This window comes from Mya arenaria, chromosome 8 (genome assembly GCF_026914265.1).
Source record: "Mya arenaria isolate MELC-2E11 chromosome 8, ASM2691426v1".
In the NCBI taxonomy this organism is placed as follows: Eukaryota; Metazoa; Mollusca; class Bivalvia; order Myida; family Myidae; genus Mya; species Mya arenaria.
The window spans coordinates 19,344,201-19,367,262 of NC_069129.1; the positions used below are offsets into that span (position 1 = coordinate 19,344,201).

General features: G+C 35.1%; 2 protein-coding genes across 5 annotated transcripts; both read right to left on the reverse strand.

The window, feature by feature from the left end:
* Window positions 1-1,916: 1,916 nt before the first annotated feature.
* On the reverse strand, window positions 1,917-10,304 carry LOC128244040 (uncharacterized). Its single transcript, XM_052962057.1, has 5 exons — window positions 10,286-10,304; window positions 10,009-10,108; window positions 4,693-4,855; window positions 3,404-3,520; window positions 1,917-2,791 (listed from the first exon to the last, which is right to left on the reverse strand). Exons 1-5 carry the CDS (start codon window positions 10,302-10,304, stop codon window positions 2,717-2,719), a joined length of 474 nt encoding a protein of 157 aa, XP_052818017.1. The 3' UTR covers window positions 1,917-2,716.
* A 278-nt stretch (window positions 10,305-10,582) lies between these two features.
* On the reverse strand, window positions 10,583-15,218 carry LOC128242341 (putative nuclease HARBI1). 4 transcript variants are annotated; one of them, XM_052959456.1, is made up of 5 exons: window positions 15,145-15,218; window positions 13,777-13,927; window positions 12,447-13,288; window positions 12,149-12,299; window positions 10,583-11,660 (listed from the first exon to the last, which is right to left on the reverse strand). In XM_052959456.1, the coding sequence occupies exons 3-5, from the start codon at window positions 12,488-12,490 to the stop codon at window positions 11,463-11,465; spliced, it is 393 nt and encodes a 130-aa protein (XP_052815416.1). In that variant the 5' UTR covers window positions 12,491-13,288; window positions 13,777-13,927; window positions 15,145-15,218; the 3' UTR covers window positions 10,583-11,462. The 4 variants fall into 4 exon arrangements, with proteins under 4 accessions (XP_052815416.1, XP_052815418.1, XP_052815415.1 ...); XM_052959458.1 differs by having other exon boundaries at window positions 13,147-13,288; window positions 14,959-15,193; XM_052959455.1 differs by having other exon boundaries at window positions 14,959-15,193.
* Between the last annotated feature and the right edge of the window lie 7,844 nt (window positions 15,219-23,062).

Genomic DNA, 23,062 nt, shown 5'->3' on the forward strand with positions numbered 1-23,062 from the left:
GACACATTACACGAAAGACCGTGCCTTCCGGAAATCAGGTTCTTTTTTAGGATAACGACCGTATCCACCGCGTTATCCTCAACACAGAGGGGGAGGGGATATACCCGAAGAGGATCGCACAGGGGACAGTTCAGTGCGACTCCCAAACAACATGCCATTAAATAAGCAGGCAGACGAAAGCATTTCGGTACCCAATGGGAACAACTGACCACTGACAATAATATTTTAGACATTGTTCATGGCTTTACCATAGACTTTATTGACAGGCCAAATCAATCTCATGTACGTGAAACTAAATTAATTTCAAAAGAGACACTAGTGTTGGATGGAGAAATAGAGAGCCTTTTACTTAAAGGCGTAATAGAGACTGCAGAGCATTGTGATGGGGAATTTATCTCGGCTGTGTTTTTACAGCCAAAATCTAATGGTTCATACAGAGTGATATTAAACTAAAAATCTCTTAATGAGTCGGTCGAGTACATACATTATATTATGGAAAGTTTACATGCGGCTATACGGCTTATTACACCTGGTTGTTTCTGGCGTCGATATTTAAAAGATGCATATTATACCGTGAACGTATCCGAGGAATTTAGGAATTATTTCAGATTTATATGGAGAGGTCAGCTTTATTGAAAATGATTTCGTATAATATTGCAATACCTTATAAGATACTTTACACAAAATATTTAAAACAGGATAAAACAAGTGCTTTGAAATATAATAAAGGCAATTTTGATTCCTAGATGAATTTAAGTGCTGAATTTCTGAATGATCTAGACTTGTGGTTAAGAGCTGTCAAGTACAGCGAGGCGCCTCTTTACATGGACATTCCAGTGATCTCACTGACAACCGATGCCTCTTCAAACGGATGGGGGGGGGGGGGGGGGGGGGGCAGTATGTAAAGATAACAGTAATAACAGTACAGGTGGCCAGTGGACTGTAGCTCAAGCTTCTTTTAAAGACAATATCAATAATTTAGAAATAAACGCTGTGTTACTTGGGTTAAAGGCTTATACATTTCGCCTAAAAGATAAGCACATCAGAGTAAGAGTAGACAATTCTACGGCAGTTGCATATATCAATCACATGAGTGGTATCCGATCAAAAGAATGCAATGATATTGCACGTGTAATTTGGAAAAATGCTTGTCAGCATTAATGTGAACTACTGATGTACCAGCAAAGATAGTTACCTTGCAGATTGAGAAAGTAGAGTATTCCACGACAATACAGAATGGATGCTATCTAATTTTTCGTTTAACAGGATTTCACAACATTTTTTTTTTCCGTAGAGGAACAAAACATTAGTAATTTCATGTCGTTTATGTGTTTAAAAGGCGCAATACCTCATATAATATGTTGATTAAAATCAGGACTCCTAGATAACATTTACAGCAAAAAGGTGTATGAACTCCGATGTTTTAAGCAATAACTGGAGTGTTTTTGCCCTACATTTATATTCATTTATGGGTCAAATAAAATGAGTTTTTATTCACAGGCATGAAGGGGAATCAACCCCGTGATCAGTTGAGCTCAAAACTGCCATATTTACCTCCCCTCTATTACTTACATTTTCTTCATGTACTGCGAATGCCAAATCAAAAAGCAGATTTCTGTTAAAAATGAAATAACATTAAACTTCACTATTTCGCAAAACCCTTAAATTGGAACTTTTTGGAAATAAGGAGTATGCGTTTATTGGGTGGAGGGGGTTTGTGATTTCTGAATTATAATTATTCACTGGTAAACACTCGTTAACAATAGCTATTCAAGTACATACACCAATAGAATAATCTTCATCAAAGATATGTTACACAGTAGGTTCATTAGTTCCTTCTTTGCCTATTCACTGGGACAACAAAAAAGAGCCTTAGGCAAACCAACCCTTTTCGACAAGATCAACTAACATATGGATTGTTTTTTATTTATTTATTTGCAATGAATTTGGTATGATAATACACTCTGCAAAATTATTTATTGATCATCTAACAGTGAATGGTTCATTCACTGATATAGAACATACTGATTTCAGACAAAAGCTGAGAAACACAGTCGGTCATTACAGTATAAAGGGACCTAGCTACGATTTCATGTAGACAGTTTATGTATAAAAGTTAAAAAAAACAGTCGTTTTAATGACTCTTTATCAATTTTGAAGAGTGTAGTTTACATACTCAATTTCGTTTTAAGACACTATCAAAAGCAGTAATAACATCAAAAACAATACAAGCAAACAGTTCCGTCTCAAACACATTTTATAAGGGTACACAATCAAAGTTTACTTTACAAGTAGAGAACATTTTGATAAAAACAAACACCATCAATATCAACTATACGGAAAAAAAGAAACTGTGCCTTATATTAAATTAGTATAAAATAACGTCAAGCCTTTCCATGATAACTTATTATTAACCTCAACTACTTGCCATAAATGTAACTGTAATACAGAGATGTCCTCCCTAACAGCTTGTGAGAATTTTTAGAATTAAGTATTCTTTAACAAATGCAATTTCAGGAGATATTTCCGAACAGGTATATTTTGTTATGCACAGTTTTAGTATAATGTATGTTCTTTATGCTTATTTCTCCACTCTCAAACGCATAGATGTTCCAGTTTTTTTCATTCACCAGTAACATTCCAATCCATACGGAAATATTCATTTTTTTAAAAAGTTGGCTATTATATAGTTAATAAATGTTATTTCACGCGTGCTTCACAACTTGGAGAAGCTTTCGGCAGCAATATCCATATCAACAGCTTCCACGTCCTTCTTTGGCAGTTTCTGTGCCTGAAAAATTCATCAAATGCATGTTTCGTAAATATCTTGCTGTTAACTGGAAAATGAACGCCGATATGACACTTAAGCACACCACACTCAACCCAACCCTAGTGTATAAATCATATCACAAATTAGAATTACAACCTACATTTTCAGCCAATGAATTTACAGATAGACATTCATTAAGTATTAGACTTGATCATTAAGAATTTCACCTATCTCGGGTGATTAAAGGTCCGCCTACTGTCATTGTTGCGTCAGATTTTGCGTTATCGATGCATCAGCCAATGAGGTTGTATTCTTAGTCAGTTAAATTATCCTGTCTATTCTTATTCATTAATAATTTACTTCATTTCATCTTTACATAGCAAAACTTTCGATATATCGAAACTTAAAATAGAAAATTCTGTAGCATGTAAGTCGATTCATGCAACACATGATTTTCATTGATTAATTTAGTTGAATTGATCCAATATCATTGATATAAATAAAAAAAAAAAGCTCATCGTTAAGCGTGGGAAGAACGCAAACATGTCATCGCAAGCTAGAAAGTGAGATACCAGCTAACGGCATGGGAGAGAACTCCTTCAACCCAAACCAACTATGCCTTACACCAGTTACCTTTGGTGATTGTTTCGGTTTTTGTGACGACGTTTTAGCCGCTTCTGTCAGCTCCTTCCGGATGGAGCGGAAACTTTCATCAGCCTTCTCCGTCTTTGCCTTTGACTGAAGGTTCATCTAAAAACAAAACAATTTAATTGATATCACATGAGAGTATAACCAAAGTAAGGTAGAGTAGACCTTCAAAGAAACATTCTTAATCTATATAACACGCCATTATTTATCATTCTATAACATTACTGCAGTATGCTCATTAAATTCCGCAAAACAAAAAAAAATCACCACATTTTCATGATAATATAAACAAAGATTAAAACTAATTATTTCACATCGTGCAGGATTCGCCTACATAACAACTAGTAAATTTTATAAATATAATATGAATACTATGAGCATTCCATGTAGTGTTTGTAAGACAGGTCAGTAAAATCGCTCTTTCGAGAGCAAAAATGGTAAAGAATACTGAATTCTAAAGAAACAAAACATTTTTCTCCAATCAGGCTTCAAAGTTCTAAAAAAAATACTAATATCAAAGATTTTTTGAAAGATTTAATAATTTACTTTTTTTGATCACGAGTCTCAGCCTTCGACCCAACCCATGAGTGACATAAGCGACATCAGTGACATTAGCGACACCAGTGACATAATCGACATCACTGACATAAGGGACACCAATGACATAATCGACATCAGTGACATAAGCGACATCAGTGACATTTATATAAGCGACATCAGTGACATAATCGACATCAGTGACATAAGCGACATCAGTGACATTTATATAAGCGACACCAATGACATAAGAGACATCAGTGACATTTATATAAGCGACATCAGTGACATAATCGACATCATCGACATTAGTGACATAAGCGGCATCAGTGACATAAGCGACATCAATGACATAATCAACATTATTGAAATCAGTGACATAAGCGACATAAGAGACATCAGTGAAATAAGTGGGCCGAGAATCCAATCGAAACAGCATCCACACTACGTCAGTCTAACACCCACAACATATGAAGTAGCGAGTAGCACGAACAATTCGAACGGTGTAAGCGAAATGGTTCTAAGAGACATTATATAACAAGGCAGATAGACCCTTTCTGCTCGCACTCCTCGAATGTTTTTTGTTCTTAATGATGTAATAAATATTACAATCAATCGACAGCAAGATAAAAGGGCTAACAAAATCAAAGGGTAAAACAATCTAATTCATCTGGATAGAATCCACGTGTGCGTGTGAGACAAAACAAGGATGAAAGCAGGGAGGGAAACAGGCTTACTTTCTTCAAGTTGGTTGCTATTGGTTTCGTTTTTGCCTTCTTCACTGAGTTAACAACGAACGCCTTCTGCTTCTTGCTCTTCTGGCTCTGTGATTTTGGCTTGTTTTTTTGCCATGTTACTCGACGGCAGCGGGGGCGGGAGTGGTGTTCAGTTAAAAGGGATCTGGAAATAGAAAAGTTGTTTAAACCATTTACAGCTGACCGTTTATAAAGAATCTGATCGAATAGGTTGACCTTCCACACAAACACAACCCAAATAAGGTCAAATAAACAGGCGGTGGTGAATCCGGTAAATCTGTTGAAACCCAATTATTTTCAACAAAATAGGTTAGTGGCCGCATGTCTCCGTTATATGGGATCACCGGACAGGTTTGATTTACGTTTAGAATAAAACCTACAATTACAACCAATTAACTTGCATGAGATAGGCATTCGTTAAGTACAAGGCTTAATCATTTAAAATTTCAAGTTTCCCGGGTGTTCAAGGTCCGCCCACGGCCACTCATCCGATACACAATCATTGCGTGGGAGTTTGCGATAACATTGTGTACGCCAATGAGGTTGTATTCTAAGTCATTACGATGCCCTGAATTAAAATCTTAATGATTAAGATGGACTTGTTCACTACGTTAACTCCGCCCATTCTTAAACATTATTATTTAATTCACGTCATCTTATTTTTACATATTGAAGGTATCTAACACATACTACCGCTTAAGTCCCATTAAGTCATAAATTGATTTTCGTTAATAGGGATATTTGGCGGTCCGCCCATGCGCACTGGTTAGTAAAGATATATTCGCGCCAAACACTAATAAAACCAACAATATACGAATACTAAAACATAATTTAGTTAGAAATGTCCCATCTGTGTTACATAATCTGAACTTATATTGCTATTAAACAAGCTTATGTCATTAGGTCTACGTTCTCTTTATAGACAGTAAATTAAAAAGAAGAAAACGTAACGATAATGAAACTAATCAAGCTTCACTTTTAACATTCACACTTACATGAAATGCTCTTTTTAAAGCAAAAATGGTTTCGAAAGAGACCCGGCCGGGTAACCAAAGAGTATTTTTTACAGCGGTTTTATAAAAATGTTAAATATAGCGGACGTATTTCGTGAATTAATAATGATTGAGTAAACTATGTAATTATAAGTTGTCATTTGCATATGTAAACGCGAAAAAATAATTAAGATACATGTATTCAGAAAGTCCCCTATAACCACATCTGTTAATCATTACGTTTACCTATGACATCAAAACCTCAACACCTGCACACAATCTCAACATGTGCACAGTTCTAAGAAAGTAAAATGGAACAAGCAAACGAATTCCTGAAAGTAATTATTTACAGATATATACATCATAGCGTGATAGAAGAAAAAAGTCTGTATTCGCTTTTCATTTGATGTTTAACCTTAAAAAGCGCATCAACGTTGTTGTTGTTTTAGATTTTGTAATATAGCATACGTTTTATTTAGACTTATGCATATACAGCTTATCAACATGTACATCTGAGTTAGTCATAAACGTATACACGTACATAAAGAATGGCATAAAACAAAATTATAATTAATATAAAATTCGTAGTACAAGCCTGTTAAAGCTGCGATCTCACAGATCGATTGTTTCGACAACTTTTTTGTATTTGTTTACTCAGAATGAGCCAAATCGTGCATTAATGTCTGGAAACCAGTGATATAAGACAGCCGACAAAAGAACAGATCGCAGTTTTCAGGTTTGAAAATTACTGTTTTATGGGTGGAAGCGTTACTAACGCTTTAAGAAAAATGATTTTTTTGGCAGTTTACCAATCGATTGAATTCTGTCCTCTTGTGTCGAGTTATATTATATGACTGAATTGAAGGCACTCATGATGCCAAAATGAGCTGATTCTGAGACAAAAGGGTAAAAAATGTAAATTTGAATAACTTTCTTTACCGGTTGCACATGTTCAAACAAAATACCAATTTTCTAAAGTTCATAAAATTAAAATTGTGAATGATCCATATAAACTATGGCCAAATATCTACAATATCTTCTTCGGAAAGAGTTTGAATTAACGATAACAGATAACAAATATTCAAAAGCATGTATAGGAATATACACTGCACTCGAAAAGCAATAACGAAAGGCAATAAAGCTTATTTTCATTGGCAGAGTTTTCCTTTAATGTTTTTGTACACCCTCTTTGAAAAATAAACACTTTGAATTTCGAATCTTTTCATCTTTTAGTAGATTCCGTTGAAGAAATTATACACGTCTCTTATTTAATTTTTCATCGCGTTAAAATACTAAATAGATAGAAAACACATCAAGTACCCAGTTTTCAATGATAGCCGCAAACTGTTTTGTGATAAGTAAAATAAACTTTGACAATCCCCGAGTTTAAAGAGACTCGTCCACTTTCTATAGGGTCAGACACCGGGAACATTGAGTTTGTGTAAAATGTTAACATAATGCTACGTTTATACATGAATATAGTTACCATGGAATATAGTTGTCATTATGATTTGTTATATTAAACATTTTTACGGATATATCTATTCTTAATTTGAATCATTAAAATGATATAAATTTTTTATATACACAAGCAAATCCAGCGCAGCCGGCACCCCCTCCCTCCCCCACCCCCTAAAATCGTCCTTGTTTAGTTTTTATTTCAATATAGGAGAAAAAAGAAAACAGGAAATGAAATACGCCCAAAATGCACCAGAAAGTGTTAACCCCAGAACTTTCCTGCCAACATTTTAAACCAAATAAAAGTTCAGTTCTGAGGGAGGGGCGTAATCAAAATTTTACGTCCATTAGCTACACCCCCTCTAACGTCATGCTTTATGCTGTTCAGATTAATTTCACCAATGCATTTGTTATTGTTGTTTTGTTGTTGTTACAATAATAAAACATCATAAAAAGTTCAAGTAAGAACGCTATTAATTAATAACCATGTGACGTCAAATTTAACAGTACGTTACCTTAACCATCCGTTAAATCCATAACTGACTGTTACTTAACGGTCAGTTTAATTATTGTTGCTCATAGCTATTTAACGCTGCCGTTTAGTAACGCTAGCATTAAATGCTTAACAGTCAATTAAATCCAACTTCCTGTCCCATAATTCATCTGTCACCATCATTCAGCATCCAAGATGGCCGACATCATAAAGTCTTCTGCTTATGATACTGAAAAACAAAAAAGGAGAAAAAAACCTAATTTCACAGCTAGTGAAACTTCATACATGCCATATCCCCCGGAGGGGGATAAAATCCCCCGGAATTTCGACCCATCCCCCGGTCTCCCGGAGGGGGATGAAAATCCCCCGGAATTAAAGTGTTTAAAATTACGCAAATTTATCACAGGGTTTAATTATATATGCCTGTTTACAGTTATAATGCCCTTCCTGTCTTGAAGCTTAATTGGATTATCAACTGATGGTGTGTATTAACAACACCTATTGGGTGACACTTAATAAATCAGCAGGGCACATTTCATGTATTGTTTTGATTGAAACTGACAGAATTTGCGTAAGAAATGTCAATTAGACTGGTCAGATAAAAGGACGATTTTCATTGGTTAAAACTATAATTTTTATCCAATCAGAGAGGATGTAACAAATTAAAGCGTTCTTCATAACATGTGTCATTGTCATCAAAAGGATTGATAATTAAAATGTGACAGTAAATTATTCATTAAAGAAAAGGATTAAAATAACTAATAGACAATGCTGTTCTTTCTTATGCCTCACTAATATGTTTACATACATGACATTGACCTTCATCGCAAATATCGGAAAATAACAGAACTTCCAGAAGAGAAACTGAAAGTAGACAATTCGGATGAAATGACTTTTATTTATTTATTATGGTGGTGATGTTTTTATTTTTTGATCAATGCCAAAAGAAGATATGTTTATGAACTTAAACAATAAATTATGCATTTGCTTTTTATCAGAAGCAAACAAATCTGACTGTTTGGGAATTGAAATGAAAAATATTGATAATTCATTCCATTCTCTCTATTAGTCTGAAAGTCATCATTTATGATCATAGGCAGCAGATTTTGTATCCAATTTTAGAGGAAGGTAAGCCCATTAAATTGTCTCTGAAACATATTTTTCTGTGAAGTATTCTATTTTGCAAGTGAGTGATTTTATTATGCAATATGGTTGTGTCTCATAAAAATACAGATGAAGTGCTGGAAAAAGGGGTAAACAAGGTGAATTGGCATGTGTGTCATGCCCGTAATGCTACATGGCGATGATGAAAATCCCCTGGTATGTGACCAAAATCCCCTTAAATTCTGGACATAATCCCCTCAGGAGCCTTTCAAAATTATGGCAATTTGTTTTTTTTCGTACTTGCGTCTTAAAATACTTTGAAATTTTGCTGAATTAGATCTGCTCAAAAATCCCCCTGAATACTACCAAAATCCCCCTGAATTTTCAGACTTTTGAACAAATCCCCCTGAATGGTCTCCAGAAAATATGGCATGTATGAAACTTTGATTATAGAGGAATGTATGGGAGACTTCGATACAAGGGAAATGCTGACTAACAAATTTACTGATAAAATTTCTAATGAGAAAAAGAAAAGAAAATGGGAAGAAATAGGTGTCAAATGTTCTGCCCTGGGGTGTGCTGTTCGGACTGGCGATGAAATCAGTGTTAAATGGCAGAACATGCGAAAAAATGCCAAGGCTGAGATAACAAGGTAGTCTGATATTATATTTAAAAAGTGTTATTGTTAATATTTTGAAATATATTCAGCATGACAGATGTACTGAATTAAATGCATTTTTTATTCATAAAACAACTTAATATACATGTTTAAATGAAAACGTTATTTTTGATTCAGAGTAAAGCTTAAAATTTGGCCAGGAACACTAAATTTGTTTATTCAAACTCTTTATTGATACTTTAATTTGTGTTGTAACAGTGAAAGGCTCCAGCGGAGAGAGAGTGGGCGGGGTACTGACACGCTAAAGAAGGCTACAGATCAAGCCAATAGAATTGTATATATACATGCTGATGCCAGTTTCAATGGAGTTGTAGGTGGAATGGACTCTGATGAGCCAGGTAATTTCGTGATAAACATGATAATTTGATATATAAAACATAATGTCGTCTGATACATGAAAGGGAATCTCTTAGTTAAAATAAACAAATCATAGCCTCGTATATACATATGTTATTGTGTTTCTATTTTTAGTAACAAAATCCTTCAACGGAAAATATTGATTATAATTGAAGAAGGCGGGTAACAGGCTAAGATACATATATAGAAGGCATAAAACGATATTGATTTCTTACCTTAATCTATTTCCAAACGGTGATTTTGCTATAAAGTCGTTAATCCAATGTAAATTAGAGGTGCATCGTTGTTCACATCCTTCACCTTCAAATACTTCGTCTAAGTTAAAACGTCCGAAAAAAAATCGACTCTGACTATAATTCTAGTTGACACAGTTGCCTCCCTTATCTTAATTGTTACAACATTTATTTTGTTTCGAAAATGGTCTTTCGTTTATACCGAATTTAACAGATGAAGAAGATGCGGAGAGTGAAAGCCTTAGGTCATCAAAGTTACCCCCGCCATCCAAGATCATGATGGCGGCACAGCCTACTGCAGGACCATCAAAGAGCAGTTACCAAGAACACAAACAGGAACGTGTGTAAGTATTTGCCATGTATTCAAACAACTGCATTGTAAAAATACGATATATGAAATATACACAAATTGAGTAAACTTCAACATTAACAGTTTGAATCCACACGTTATTTGATAATTTTTGTCACAATTAACAATAGTTTCAGTTCACTGTTATAACATCATATTATTATGATCCTTATTATCATAATCCTTATTGTTAATAGTGTCAAGAGAAGGAAGACCAAAGCAGAGGAACTCATTGATTGGCAAATTATATACTTTTAAAATCAGGTGTAATTGGCACAGCAAGAGGTATGAAAAAGACTAAGGGTACGGAGGATGTTACAAAAAGTATAAATGTACATGTAGTTCAATGCAAAAGGGGTTTCAACCACAACAATTATATGTTAAATGAATTGTTTATGCCAAATAATAAAGATTGTATTACCAAATCGGCAAAGTTGTTTATGTTTTGTTTTGTTTTACAGAAGGAAATCAATCGGGTGAAGCTGAGAGTGATGGAAAAAATATGAAAAAAAACTGGATACAGAGGAAATAGACGGATTCATCCGGACAACCTTCTTCGAGAGTTAAACATGAACATGTGATATGGTTTATTTCATCCTGGTTTTCATGGCGTTTATTTATTATTTGACTGTTTGCAATTTATGTACGAGCTTGTAAAGTTACCTACATGATGTTTTTAATTCAGTGTGAATCGTCTGTCTGCAATATTTGGGCCATTCTGAGCGATTTACCTTACTTGCCAAAATAAAGTGAGCACGTAAAAAATCCGTGTATCCAACAGGTGTTGTTTTTCATTAATAAGTGCCTTTACACAATACACAAACAATTATGAATGAAGAGCAAACAATGTAAGAATTATTATTTTTTACTTCAAGAGGTGTATGAAGATGTTGATAAATCTAACAGCGATGATGATAAACTAACAGTGGTGATGATTAACTAACAGTTGTGATGATGAACTAACAGTGGTGATGATGAACTAACAATGGTGATGAAGAATGAGCAGTGGTGATGAATAACGAGCAGTGGTGATGATGAACGAGCATTTATGATAGCAGTGGTATATATATATAAGTCCATATCGATACTACACAGAGAAGAAGTTTTCCACAATGAAGTCTCTAGTGGCAACGCCAGTACCACCATCTTGGTGTACTCCATCATTCCCATTCTGTGGCTGAATGAACTCATCGTCGTCCATAGGCATGTTCATGTCCACTGCAATATTATGTAGGATTACACATGCCACAGCTACCTTGCATGCCTTTTCTGGTCTGAGGCGTATCTGTAAAATTATATAATTTAATTGAAAAAGGTGAATATTTGAACGTGTGCGCGTACATGCATGATCGGTTTGGTGTTTGTTTAAGTGCGTGTACTAATACTATAACTATTAAGAAACGATACGATAAGATAAATTAATCTTATTTAAAATCGGTTATGATAATCATAAATAACACTAGCTATTTCCGACATAATAGATTATCCAATAACATACAAACAAAAGACCAAGAAAGATTCAAGATCATAATATCACATGTTATAGTATAAATGCATAGGTTGCAATAAGATTATAGGCTTCATTATTTTTATAAAAATAACCAGATACATTAAAAGTTACAAGATAAAATATGTTCATGATTTAAATACTAGCACAATACATTAAGTGGAAATTAAATTAAGGCAACAGTAAGGCACACAACATGTAGTTTAAACACTAATAAATAACATTAATTAATATACAACCATTATTCATATATACACAAGTAGTACCTCTGAATGTAAAACATGAAATCTCCTCTTAAGCCTGCCAAATGCTCTCTCGATGCAGGCCCTTGTCCGAGTGTGTGCCTGTTGATATCTTTCCTTTGCTTCACTGTCAACCCTAATAAAAGGGGTCATGAGGAATGGTTTCAGGGCGTACCTGCATATAATAAGACATAATAATGCAACTTGGCAAGGATGGATGTCTCTGATTCATAAGTAATATATCCAATAAAGAACCTTTAATACATATTCTTATTACTGTAACAAAATCAATCTTATCTATGTAGTAGTGATGGGCAATCACCTTGGATTTTCATAATCGCTTAATCGGAAACCTGATCGATCCATTATCCGATTAATCAGCTGTAATCAGACAGTATCACAAAAGCATCATTTTCTGATGTATATATCAATAAGGACCTTTGTTTTCATGTGTATTTCATTTCTTATGCTTCATCCTGGTTTTCATGGCGTTTATTTATTATTTGACTGTTTGCAATTTATGTACGAGCTTGTAAAGTTACCTACATGATGTTTTTAATTCAGTGTGAATCGTCTGTCTGCAATATTTGGGCCATTCTGAGCGATTTACCTTACTTGCCAAAATAAAGTGAGCACGTAAAAAATCCGTGTATCCAACAGGTGTTGTTTTTCATTAATAAGTGCCTTTACACAATACACAAACAATTATGAATGAAGAGCAAACAATGTAAGAATTATTATTTTTTACTTCAAGAGGTGTATGAAGATGTTGATAAATCTAACAGCGATGATGATAAACTAACAGTGGTGATGATTAACTAACAGTTGTGATGATGAACTAACAGTGGTGATGATGAACTAACAATGGTGATGAAGAATGAGCAGTGGTGATGAATAACGAGCAGTGGTGATGATGAACGAGCATTTATGATAGCAGTGGTATATATATATAAGTCCATATCGATACTACACAGAGAAGAAGTTTTCCACAATGAAGTCTCTAGTGGCAACGCCAGTACCACCATCTTGGTGTACTCCATCATTCCCATTCTGTGGCTGAATGAACTCATCGTCGTCCATAGGCATGTTCATGTCCACTGCAATATTATGTAGGATTACACATGCCACAGCTACCTTGCATGCCTTTTCTGGTCTGAGGCGTATCTGTAAAATTATATAATTTAATTGAAAAAGGTGAATATTTGAACGTGTGCGCGTACATGCATGATCGGTTTGGTGTTTGTTTAAGTGCGTGTACTAATACTATAACTATTAAGAAACGATACGATAAGATAAATTAATCTTATTTAAAATCGGTTATGATAATCATAAATAACACTAGCTATTTCCACCATAATAGATTATCCAATAACATACAAACAAAAGACCAAGAAAGATTCAAGATCATAATATCACATGTTATAGTATAAATGCATAGGTTGCAATAAGATTATAGGCTTCATTATTTTTATAAAAATAACCAGATACATTAAAAGTTACAAGATAAAATATGTTCATGATTTAAATACTAGCACAATACATTAAGTGGAAATTAAATTAAGGCAACAGTAAGGCACACAACATGTAGTTTAAACACTAATAAATAACATTAATTAATATACAACCATTATTCATATATACACAAGTAGTACCTCTGAATGTAAAACATGAAATCTCCTCTTAAGCCTGCCAAATGCTCTCTCGATGCAGGCCCTTGTCTGAGTGTGTGCCTGTTGATATCTTTCCTTTGCTTCACTGTCAACCCTAATAAAAGGGGTCATGAGGAATGGTTTCAGGGCGTACCTGCATATAATAAGACATAATAATGCAACTTGGCAAGGATGGATGTCTCTGATTCATAAGTAATATATCCAATAAAGAACCTTTAATACATATTCTTATTACTGTAACAAAATCAATCTTATCTATGTAGTAGTGATGGGCAATCACCTTGGATTTTCATAATCGCTTAATCGGAAACCTGATCGATCCATTATCCGATTAATCAGCTGTAATCAGACAGTATCACAAAAGCATCATTTTCTGATGTATATATCAATAAGGACCTTTGTTTTCATGTGTATTTCATTTCTTATGCTTCAGTCAGAAAACAGGTATTATTTCTGGCATATTGAATAATTCTAAATATTATTAAAAAAAATATTCCAAGGTTTATGAAGTAAGGGAACACTTCATGGTGAGGTTTACTTAAGATGACAAATAAATATTATAAAAATATTATATATTTATAACTATTACATTATTATGTAAATTATAAAGATAATACATGGTTGACCATGGCTTTTGGTTGATAATTGCCCCAGTGCACATAATAATTACCAGAGGCATTTTTCAACCATGTCTTATCCTGTATGATACATATGTTTTGTCATTTGAACAAATTTGTCAATGACTTATGCACCAGTCAATTTTAACCACAGCCCCCCCCCCCCTGTTCCGGGGGTATACCAGGGAAAGCCAGGGAAATGGGCTGTATTTTTACCTTCTAGGTGGCTCCACAGTGCTGATTGAATGCAGTGGTTTTGTCTTCCCGGGAATGGGCCTAACATAAGATTCCTGTGGGTTCAGGGGCATTTGGCGGGGGTTTCACGAGCAGTTCCTTCCCACTGCTAGAGCACTTTGGCCCGGCTTGGCTGGACCGAAAGTCAAAGTCCCCACTATTCCCCGGACGGGGGGGGGGGGGGGGGGGGGGGGTTGGTTACAATTGACAACTGACTGGTGCATTATTAAACCGGTTTTTAAAAATAAATTGAAAAAAATGAGACATAACACATTGGTTTTGGATGACATTAGCTATAAAAAATAACGAGTACTTGGAAACGTATTTTCGGAGTAGGACGGTAAACATTTCCATTCTTCAAACAGTTGTTACATCGACTGATCTTGACGTTCATTTCAATATGTGAGCACAGCTGGGGTCGATCAAGCCTAGTTTTATAAGAATCTGGGCTTGAATGACCCTAACCATTTCGCGGGAATAATTTGCACTTTTCCAGCACCTGGACGACCGATATCCAGGGTAATCTAATATTTTTGGATCGATGTCCCCCCCCGGCCGTCCGCCATCATAAAGCGATTTGAACGCAAAGAAAAACTAAATGAAAGTACTGTTAAAACTTAAAGTATCGGTTACTTCCCTTAGCTCTAAGTCTGAAAATCATGGAAAATGATTTAAATTGAGTATGTAAACAAAACAAATTCTAGGGGGAGACCCCCCCCCCCCAAAAAAAAAATATAAATAAATAAAATAATAACACGCACAAAAAACACCTTGTGACAGGGGTGGACCCCTCCCACGACCACCCCCAATCGCCCCTACACGACTCATGTAGCTTGCCCTTTTCAAAACTCCACCCTGCCCTTTTCAAATCCTGGCTGGAGCACTGCACACCATGGATACATAAAATTTGAATATGTCTCAATATTGTTTGAAAGCAATTGACGGGCAATATGAAAATATCCTTTCAACAGGCTTTTTTTAAAAATTCATTTTGCTGTGATTCATCGACGAATAATCGTTTATAACCAACACTTGACTGTCGGTAAATGCTAGTGCTATAATTATGCAAACTTATTCAATTGCGCATGCGCAGTAACATTCACGTGAGCATCCCCCACGAGAAAGTTGGCAAACTTTTTGACATTTCCAATACTTTTTGTAAATAAAATGTTTAAACGTACGCTTTGTGTTGGATTCGATGCAAATGGTGTTGCTTGGATATGGTTCTTTTTTACCATTCCCACCTTATTTAAGAGATTTAAAAACACATCAATAAAAAGCGATTGCCGGCTACTTCTTTCCGCAGGCTACTGCTCTCCAACCAGTAGAGCTGTCAGGAAACTTCATTTGAAAAAGAATGGAAATGCTAGTGTTAAAAAAACATAAGTTTTTCTTGAAACAACACCAATAAGCCATTTTTAATTAATGCCAAATTTAACCCTTCATTTAGAATGATTTCACATGTAAAATACTTTTTTAAAATCATGTTGTTTTTGTTTACCAGATTTAACATTTCAACCTGAGCCTAAAACCTATGCCCTACTGTTAGGAAATCAGTCCATTACCTTCAGCTCGAGCCAACGAGGAAATCGAGCTAAGCGGGTTTCAGCCAATGGGGTTCGACTGTACATCAAAAAATCATACATATCTTCCCTTTTGGAAAAATATTTTTAGTTAGACTTGCACCACAACTACAAAATTTTCCATCAGCATACAAGAATTCAAGACCAATTGGTTGATATAAATGGTATTTTTCAAGATACTACCAATCTGCATGAAAAGTACTTTAGGAACCTTACAGTCAAGAACTGCCATTTTTGTTCTCAGAGTACCTAGATATGGAACAGTTTTAGTTAGTTAGTTATTTTTATGTATCCTTTTAAAATTATTGCTACATGATTTGTTTTAGTAAATTAATAATTTATTTTAAATCCAGGTTGTTTTTTGTCATTTTTGTAAGTTAAATTTGACGATTTAATTAAAAAAGTGCAGACTATACCAGTATGCTGTGATTGTGGCAACCATGAACTTTATTCCCCCCGCGTGCCATGTATTGACACTTGAACATAAAAACTTTGAATGAAAGCAGCATTTGAAATACTTACCAGAGTATCATGTTCTTTTGAACTTGTATCTAAGGCTAGCGTCTTTATTGATTAAATTGTAAATAAACTGATTTGAATCGGAAAAAGGCTTTTTATCACAGGTGTTCCATATTTATATAGTGTTCTAAGTATAGTGCACAACATTAAAAGCGCATCAAAATATGGTATACCAGGTATTGCTTATTTTAAAATGTATGAAATTTAGCTACAGGTAACTATATTAAATTAAATTTGGGCTCTCAGTATTCATAAAATTAAACATATTGCAGCCTATGCAGGTCATATGAGGCTCATTCAGAGTTGGGCCAGTGATACCAGGGTTCATGATGGGTGAATTTATCATTTTGTACACATGTTAAAGCCATTAAATGGGATGATGCATTCCTTTGCCCCTCTTGTGGAGATAAGTAACTATAAAGTGACTGGCAAATATGTAAACGTTTAATTATTTAAAAAAAAATATAGTACTTTAAACAGTTAAAACAAATAATACAAATAACATGAAAAATATTGTGCACAAACTTTTGTTCTGAAGTATAGTTAAAGGTCATGGTCGAAAACAGGTTGTATTTAGGTCAAATAAAACATGTGACAGCCACCATTTTGGATGCAAATTATAAACAACAGATGATTGAAACAGATTTTATTTTTTTTGTTTTTACAAAGATGAATGATTGCTTTAAATGGTACACACAAACATTTATCTTTTATAATCACTTATTTATGATTGAAATGTAAATAATCCTTAGGTGGTCGAAAACCGGTTGCTCCGGGATACATTTGAAGGTAAGTAGTAATATTTTCAAGATATGTGTATAAATTTTTGAAGGTATATTGTAATATTTTTAAGATATACTGGTTGAGTTTGTAAATCCGAACATTTTTACAGTTTTTTAACAATATCTTTGCGAGTTTTGGTTCTAGTAACTTCAAACTTGGCATGAATAATATTTAGTTCAAACCTCAGCCTCTGCTGAAGTACACATTCACAAAATATTTTGATTCATGAACGCAAAACGTTCATTTCATGCACAGTGAATCACCATTCACTCGGTGAAATGGAGTATGTAAATCCCGATCGCTTAAAAAATGATATTTTATCTAAAAATAGATTGCTATTCCGTCATAGTTTGTTTTCATTTCTAATCAAACTCAAGAACCGCTCAGTATTTGAATCCAAATTAAATGATACGGAAACAATCGACTCAAAAACATCATAAAGTGTGACCTTCTATTTATAAGCATAATATAAATAGATCCAGGTCACTGCGAGGCCCTGATGGGGGTAAGGCTATAACACACTATATTTTTAAGAATCTGCATTTCTATATTTTGATAATGAATTTTAGCCGTAAAAGTGTAAAAGTATTTGAAACAAACCAAAATTCACTCACTCAATGAATGAATGAATGAATGTATCAATCACAATCAATCTACATGTGAAGAAGAAGAGGGATATATTGCTTTGCACATGTCGGTCAGTAGGTCGGTCGGTCTGTCGGTAGACAAAAGCTTGTCTGATTGATAACTCAACAATTCATGCACCAATGGCCCTCAAACTTGACTTGGAGATTGGGCCTGACCAGTAGATTGCCTCTATTAATTTTAGGGGTCATCAGGCCAAAGGTCAAGGTCAAAGTGCCCTTGAATAGTAAAAGGTTGTCCGTGTGATAACTCAAAAATGCCTGCGCCCATGGCCATTAAACTTGACTTGACTTGTTATCACTCGGACAAGCTTTAAAATAATTTTACCATTAAAGGTCACTGTGACCTTGACCTTTGACCAGATGAGCCCTAAAATCAATAGGGTGACATTTAATGGTGAAATTATTTTAAAGCTTGTCCGAGTGATAACTCAGCAATGCCTATCCCTATGGTCATAAAACTTGATATGAAAGTTGGGCCCAACCAGTAGATGACCCCTATTGTTTTGGGGGATCATCGGGCCAAAGGTCAAGGTCACAGTGACCTTGTATGGTAAAAGGTTGTCCGAGCGATAACTCAACAATGTCTGCACCCATGGCCCTCATACTTGACTTGGAGGTTGGGCCTGACCAGTAGATGACCCCTATAATTTTAGGGGGTCATCGGGCCAAAGGTCAAGGTCACAGTGACCTTAAATGGTAAAAAGGTTGTCTGAGAGATAACTTGACAATGCCTGCACCCATGGCCTTCAAACTTGACTTGGAGGATGGGCCTGGCCAGTGGATGACACCTTTTGTTTTTGAGGGTCGTCGGGCCAAAGGTCAAGGTCACAGTGACCTTGAATGGTAAAAGGTTGTGTGTGTGATAACTCAACAATGCCTGCATCCATGGCCCTCAAAATTGACTTGGAGGTTTGGCCTGACCAGTAGATGACCCCTATTGTTTTTGGGGGTCATCTGGCCAAAGGTCAAGGTCACAGTGACTTTGAATGGTAAAAAGTTGTCTGAATGATAACTTGACAATGCCTGCACCCATGGCCCTCAAACTTGACTTGGAGGTTGGGCTTGACCAGTAGATGACCCCTATTGTTTTAAGGGGTAATTGGGCCAAATGTCAAGGCCACAGTGACCTTGAGTGGTAAAAGGTTGTTGAGTGATAACTTGGCCAAGCCTTTACCCATGGCCCTCAAACTTGACTTGGAGGTTGGGCATGACCAGTAGATGACCCCTATTGTTTTTGGGGTTCATCGGACCAAAGGTCAAGGTCGCAGTGACCTTGACTGGTTAAAGATTGTGTGAGTGACAACTTGACAATGCCTGCACCAATGGCTCTCAAACCTGACTTGGATATTGGGCCTGACCAGTAGATTGCCTCTATTAATTTTTCGGGTCATCAGGCCAAAGGTCAAGGTAGAAGTGCCCTTGAATAGTAAAAGGTTGTCCGTGTGACAACTCAACAATGCCTGCGCCCATGGCCATTAAACTTGACTTGGAGGTTGGGCCTGACCAGTAGATGACCCCTATTGATTTAAGGGGTCAAAGGTCAAGGTCACAGTGATCTTGAAAGCAAACTCGACAATTTCTGGACCTATGGTCATCAAACTTGACATGAAGGTTAGGCCTGACCAGTAGATGACCCCTATTGACATTGGGGTTCATCTGGCCAAGGTCAAGGTCACAGTAACCTTTAACACAAAAAAGTAAACAAATCTTCTCCCAGTGATATCTCAACAACGACTGAATCTATGATCATCAGACTTGACATGGAAGTTGGGCCTGACCAGGAAATGACCCTTATTGATTTTAGGAGTCATTGGGTCAAAGGTCAAGTTCACAGTGACCTTGAATGAAAAAAGCCTGTCTGTGTGATAACTTGTCAATGCCTGCACCCATGGCCCTCAAACCTGACTTGGAGTTGTGTCTGACCTGTAGATGACCCCTTATGATTTAAGGGGTCATTGGGTCAAAGGTCAAGGTCACAGTGACCTTGAATGAAAAAAGCCTGTCTGTGTGATAACTTGTCAATGCCTGCACCCATGACCCTCAAACTTGACATTTAGAATTTTGGTGACCAGCTGATGACTCCTATGGATTTTGAGGTCATAGAGTCAACGGTCATGGTCATAACAAACTCTATCCTCACACTTTGAATGGTCATAATCTTAAAACATCTCTTGTTATAAATAGAATTCACGCTTTACATTTGAACTGCATGTTTTGAAAAACATCGGAAACAATAAAATCTAAATGTCAAGTTTGAGGGTCATAAGATAAAATTGCGTATGAAACATCTTTGGTTAAAAGATAAAATTGCGTATAAAACATCAGACTTGACAGCTAAGTGCTATTTAATATAGCATACTTATTAATTTAATATAGCATACTTATTAATTATAATTCTATGACCATGTATTTTCGCTTTGCAAGTGGTCAGTATTTGTGCCCTCCATAGCATAAATTTAAGGATGATTTACTGCCCTTATAATGAAGGATTTTCGACATAAAATTTATGAGGTCGTGACCCTGTAGTTTGGCAGATGTTGTCACATTAACCAAAGATGTTTTATACGCAATTTTATCTTTTAACCAAAGATGTTTTATACGCAATTTTATCTTATTACAACAAAAACTATCCAAGATGATTGTGAAAAACCTCAAAAAGTGTTCGGATTTGTGACCTAAGCCAGTATATTGGATTATTCATTTTTGTTAAGTTGTATTGACAATTTTTTAGTGTATATTGGATTTTTTTCATTTTTATTAAATCATATTTATTAATTGTGAGTGTTTGGTTGCAAAATGGACTATCCTTGTGTAGATTGTGAGAAGGAGGTGTGGCCTTAGCAGCATGGAGTGGAATGCGAGCAGTGCGGGAGATGGCAGCACCGCACGTGCAATACAGGTTAGTTTTTGCCCTTTTGGTGTATTTGTTATGCATTATCATTATTATTATTATTATTTGAAGGCTATATGTTTTAAATGTTGAGTTGCTGCATGGGACTTGTACCGATCTGGCGATCTGACCGACACCTGCCTACTAAAAAAGATTGCATCAATATATGTGCACACAAATGATACTGAAAATCAGTGACATCTGAATAAGAACTTTATTATTATGTATTCACCATACATTGTAAATGTGATGTGAATAATTAATATGTAAATTATTTCAAAATTAAAAAAAGGTTATATTATATATATTCTTGTTGTTATTCAATTTTGCTGCGTAAAAAATAAAGAAAAACACAAAAAAATAACTTATGACTTAGAAACATTTAAAATGTAGATTTTAAGTAACAATATATTATTCATATTATATATTTAAAAACAGATTTATAATGTTATTTGCACTTAATTTTATCAAATTAAAGGTTTAAAAATGTTTTGGGATAACATAAGTATGCATATAAACATATAAAAAAAAGTGGGGGCGTTTTTGGGGGGCTATTTGACCAACTTTAAAATGTGAGTGGGGGCTTTTTGACAAAAATGGGGGCTATTTGCTTGGGGGCTATTTGACTTGGAGGCTATTTGACTAGGAAGCTTATGAAAATGTCCCAGTTGAGTCAAGCAAGCACCATCCCCTACGAATTAAGCCAAGACCATTTATTTCACGAAGAGTTATTAGAAGTTGATAGACTTTATTTTCATGAAGTTTTGTGTCCAGAGGGTTCTGGTGCAAGTGAGATAGAATATAGTCAGTCTGATTCAGAAAATGATTCTAGCCATGAAAGTAATTCTGTCAATGATGAATCAGATGATGATATATGTAATACCTTCTGCAGAGGATTTATTAAATAAGACAGAGAAAGAAAACTGATGATTTCTTTGCTCAGACCTGCAAGTGTAAAAATCTTTATGGCAAACCATGCAGTCAAGTTGTTGATAGTATGATATTACTGACTCAAACGTATGTATTCAGCTGGTTTGCAGACAGATGAACTTGATCTTGTTATTAAATCAGCCATGTTGTGCCAAAGAAAAAATGGCCAACAAACTGACAGTAGTAAACATAAATGGCAGGCGAGGGTTAGGCCCCTGTACAAAATTTCCAACTGTAAAAGACCAGTAAAAGACCTGTAAAGGACCTGTGTTTTTTCATGATTTTACAACTGTAATTCTAAGAATTACAGCTGGAATTCACTTTAATCAAAGTTCATTTACAGGTGTAAAAGACCTGTAATACAGGTGTAAACGACCTGTAAAATTGCGCGAAATATTTAAATTAGGCGTAATTCTCAGCAATATTTTACAGGTGTAATTTCCAATTTACAGGTCTAGAATTTACAGGCGTAATTTTAGATTTACAGGTGTAGAATTTACAGGCGTAATTTCAGATTTACAGGTGTAGAATTTACAGGCGTTATAATTTCAGATTTACAGGCGTAATTTCAGATTTACAGGTGAAGAATTTACAGGCGTAATTTCAAATTTACAGGTGTAGAATTTACAGGGCTCTGGGCTACAATAATGCAGTTAAAACATTTATTCTTGTCTATAATTTAAAAAACAACAAATAAAAAAAACCCATTACAGTCATAATTTTTTGCATGCATTTAACAAGAGCATTAATCTTTATTGAATTACAAAACTAAAAAAAGGTAAAGGAGCTCACACAATGAAATTAAACATCCTAAATGTGTATAAGAAAACAAAATCAATGGCATTTCTTATAGTCACTTTTTATAATTGGCACTACACGTTTAAACATTTTTCTGAAATCTATTTGTTCCCCTAGCACAGCGGATAAAGGCATAACTCATTGGATAATGAAAATGCCAGACGAGATCATTATCAAACAGAATGCATAAATGTTAAAAAAATGTTGGTCCACTTTTCAGTTGAATGCACTGTCCTTGCTGCAGAGCACGCCTTTCTTTAAGATCTC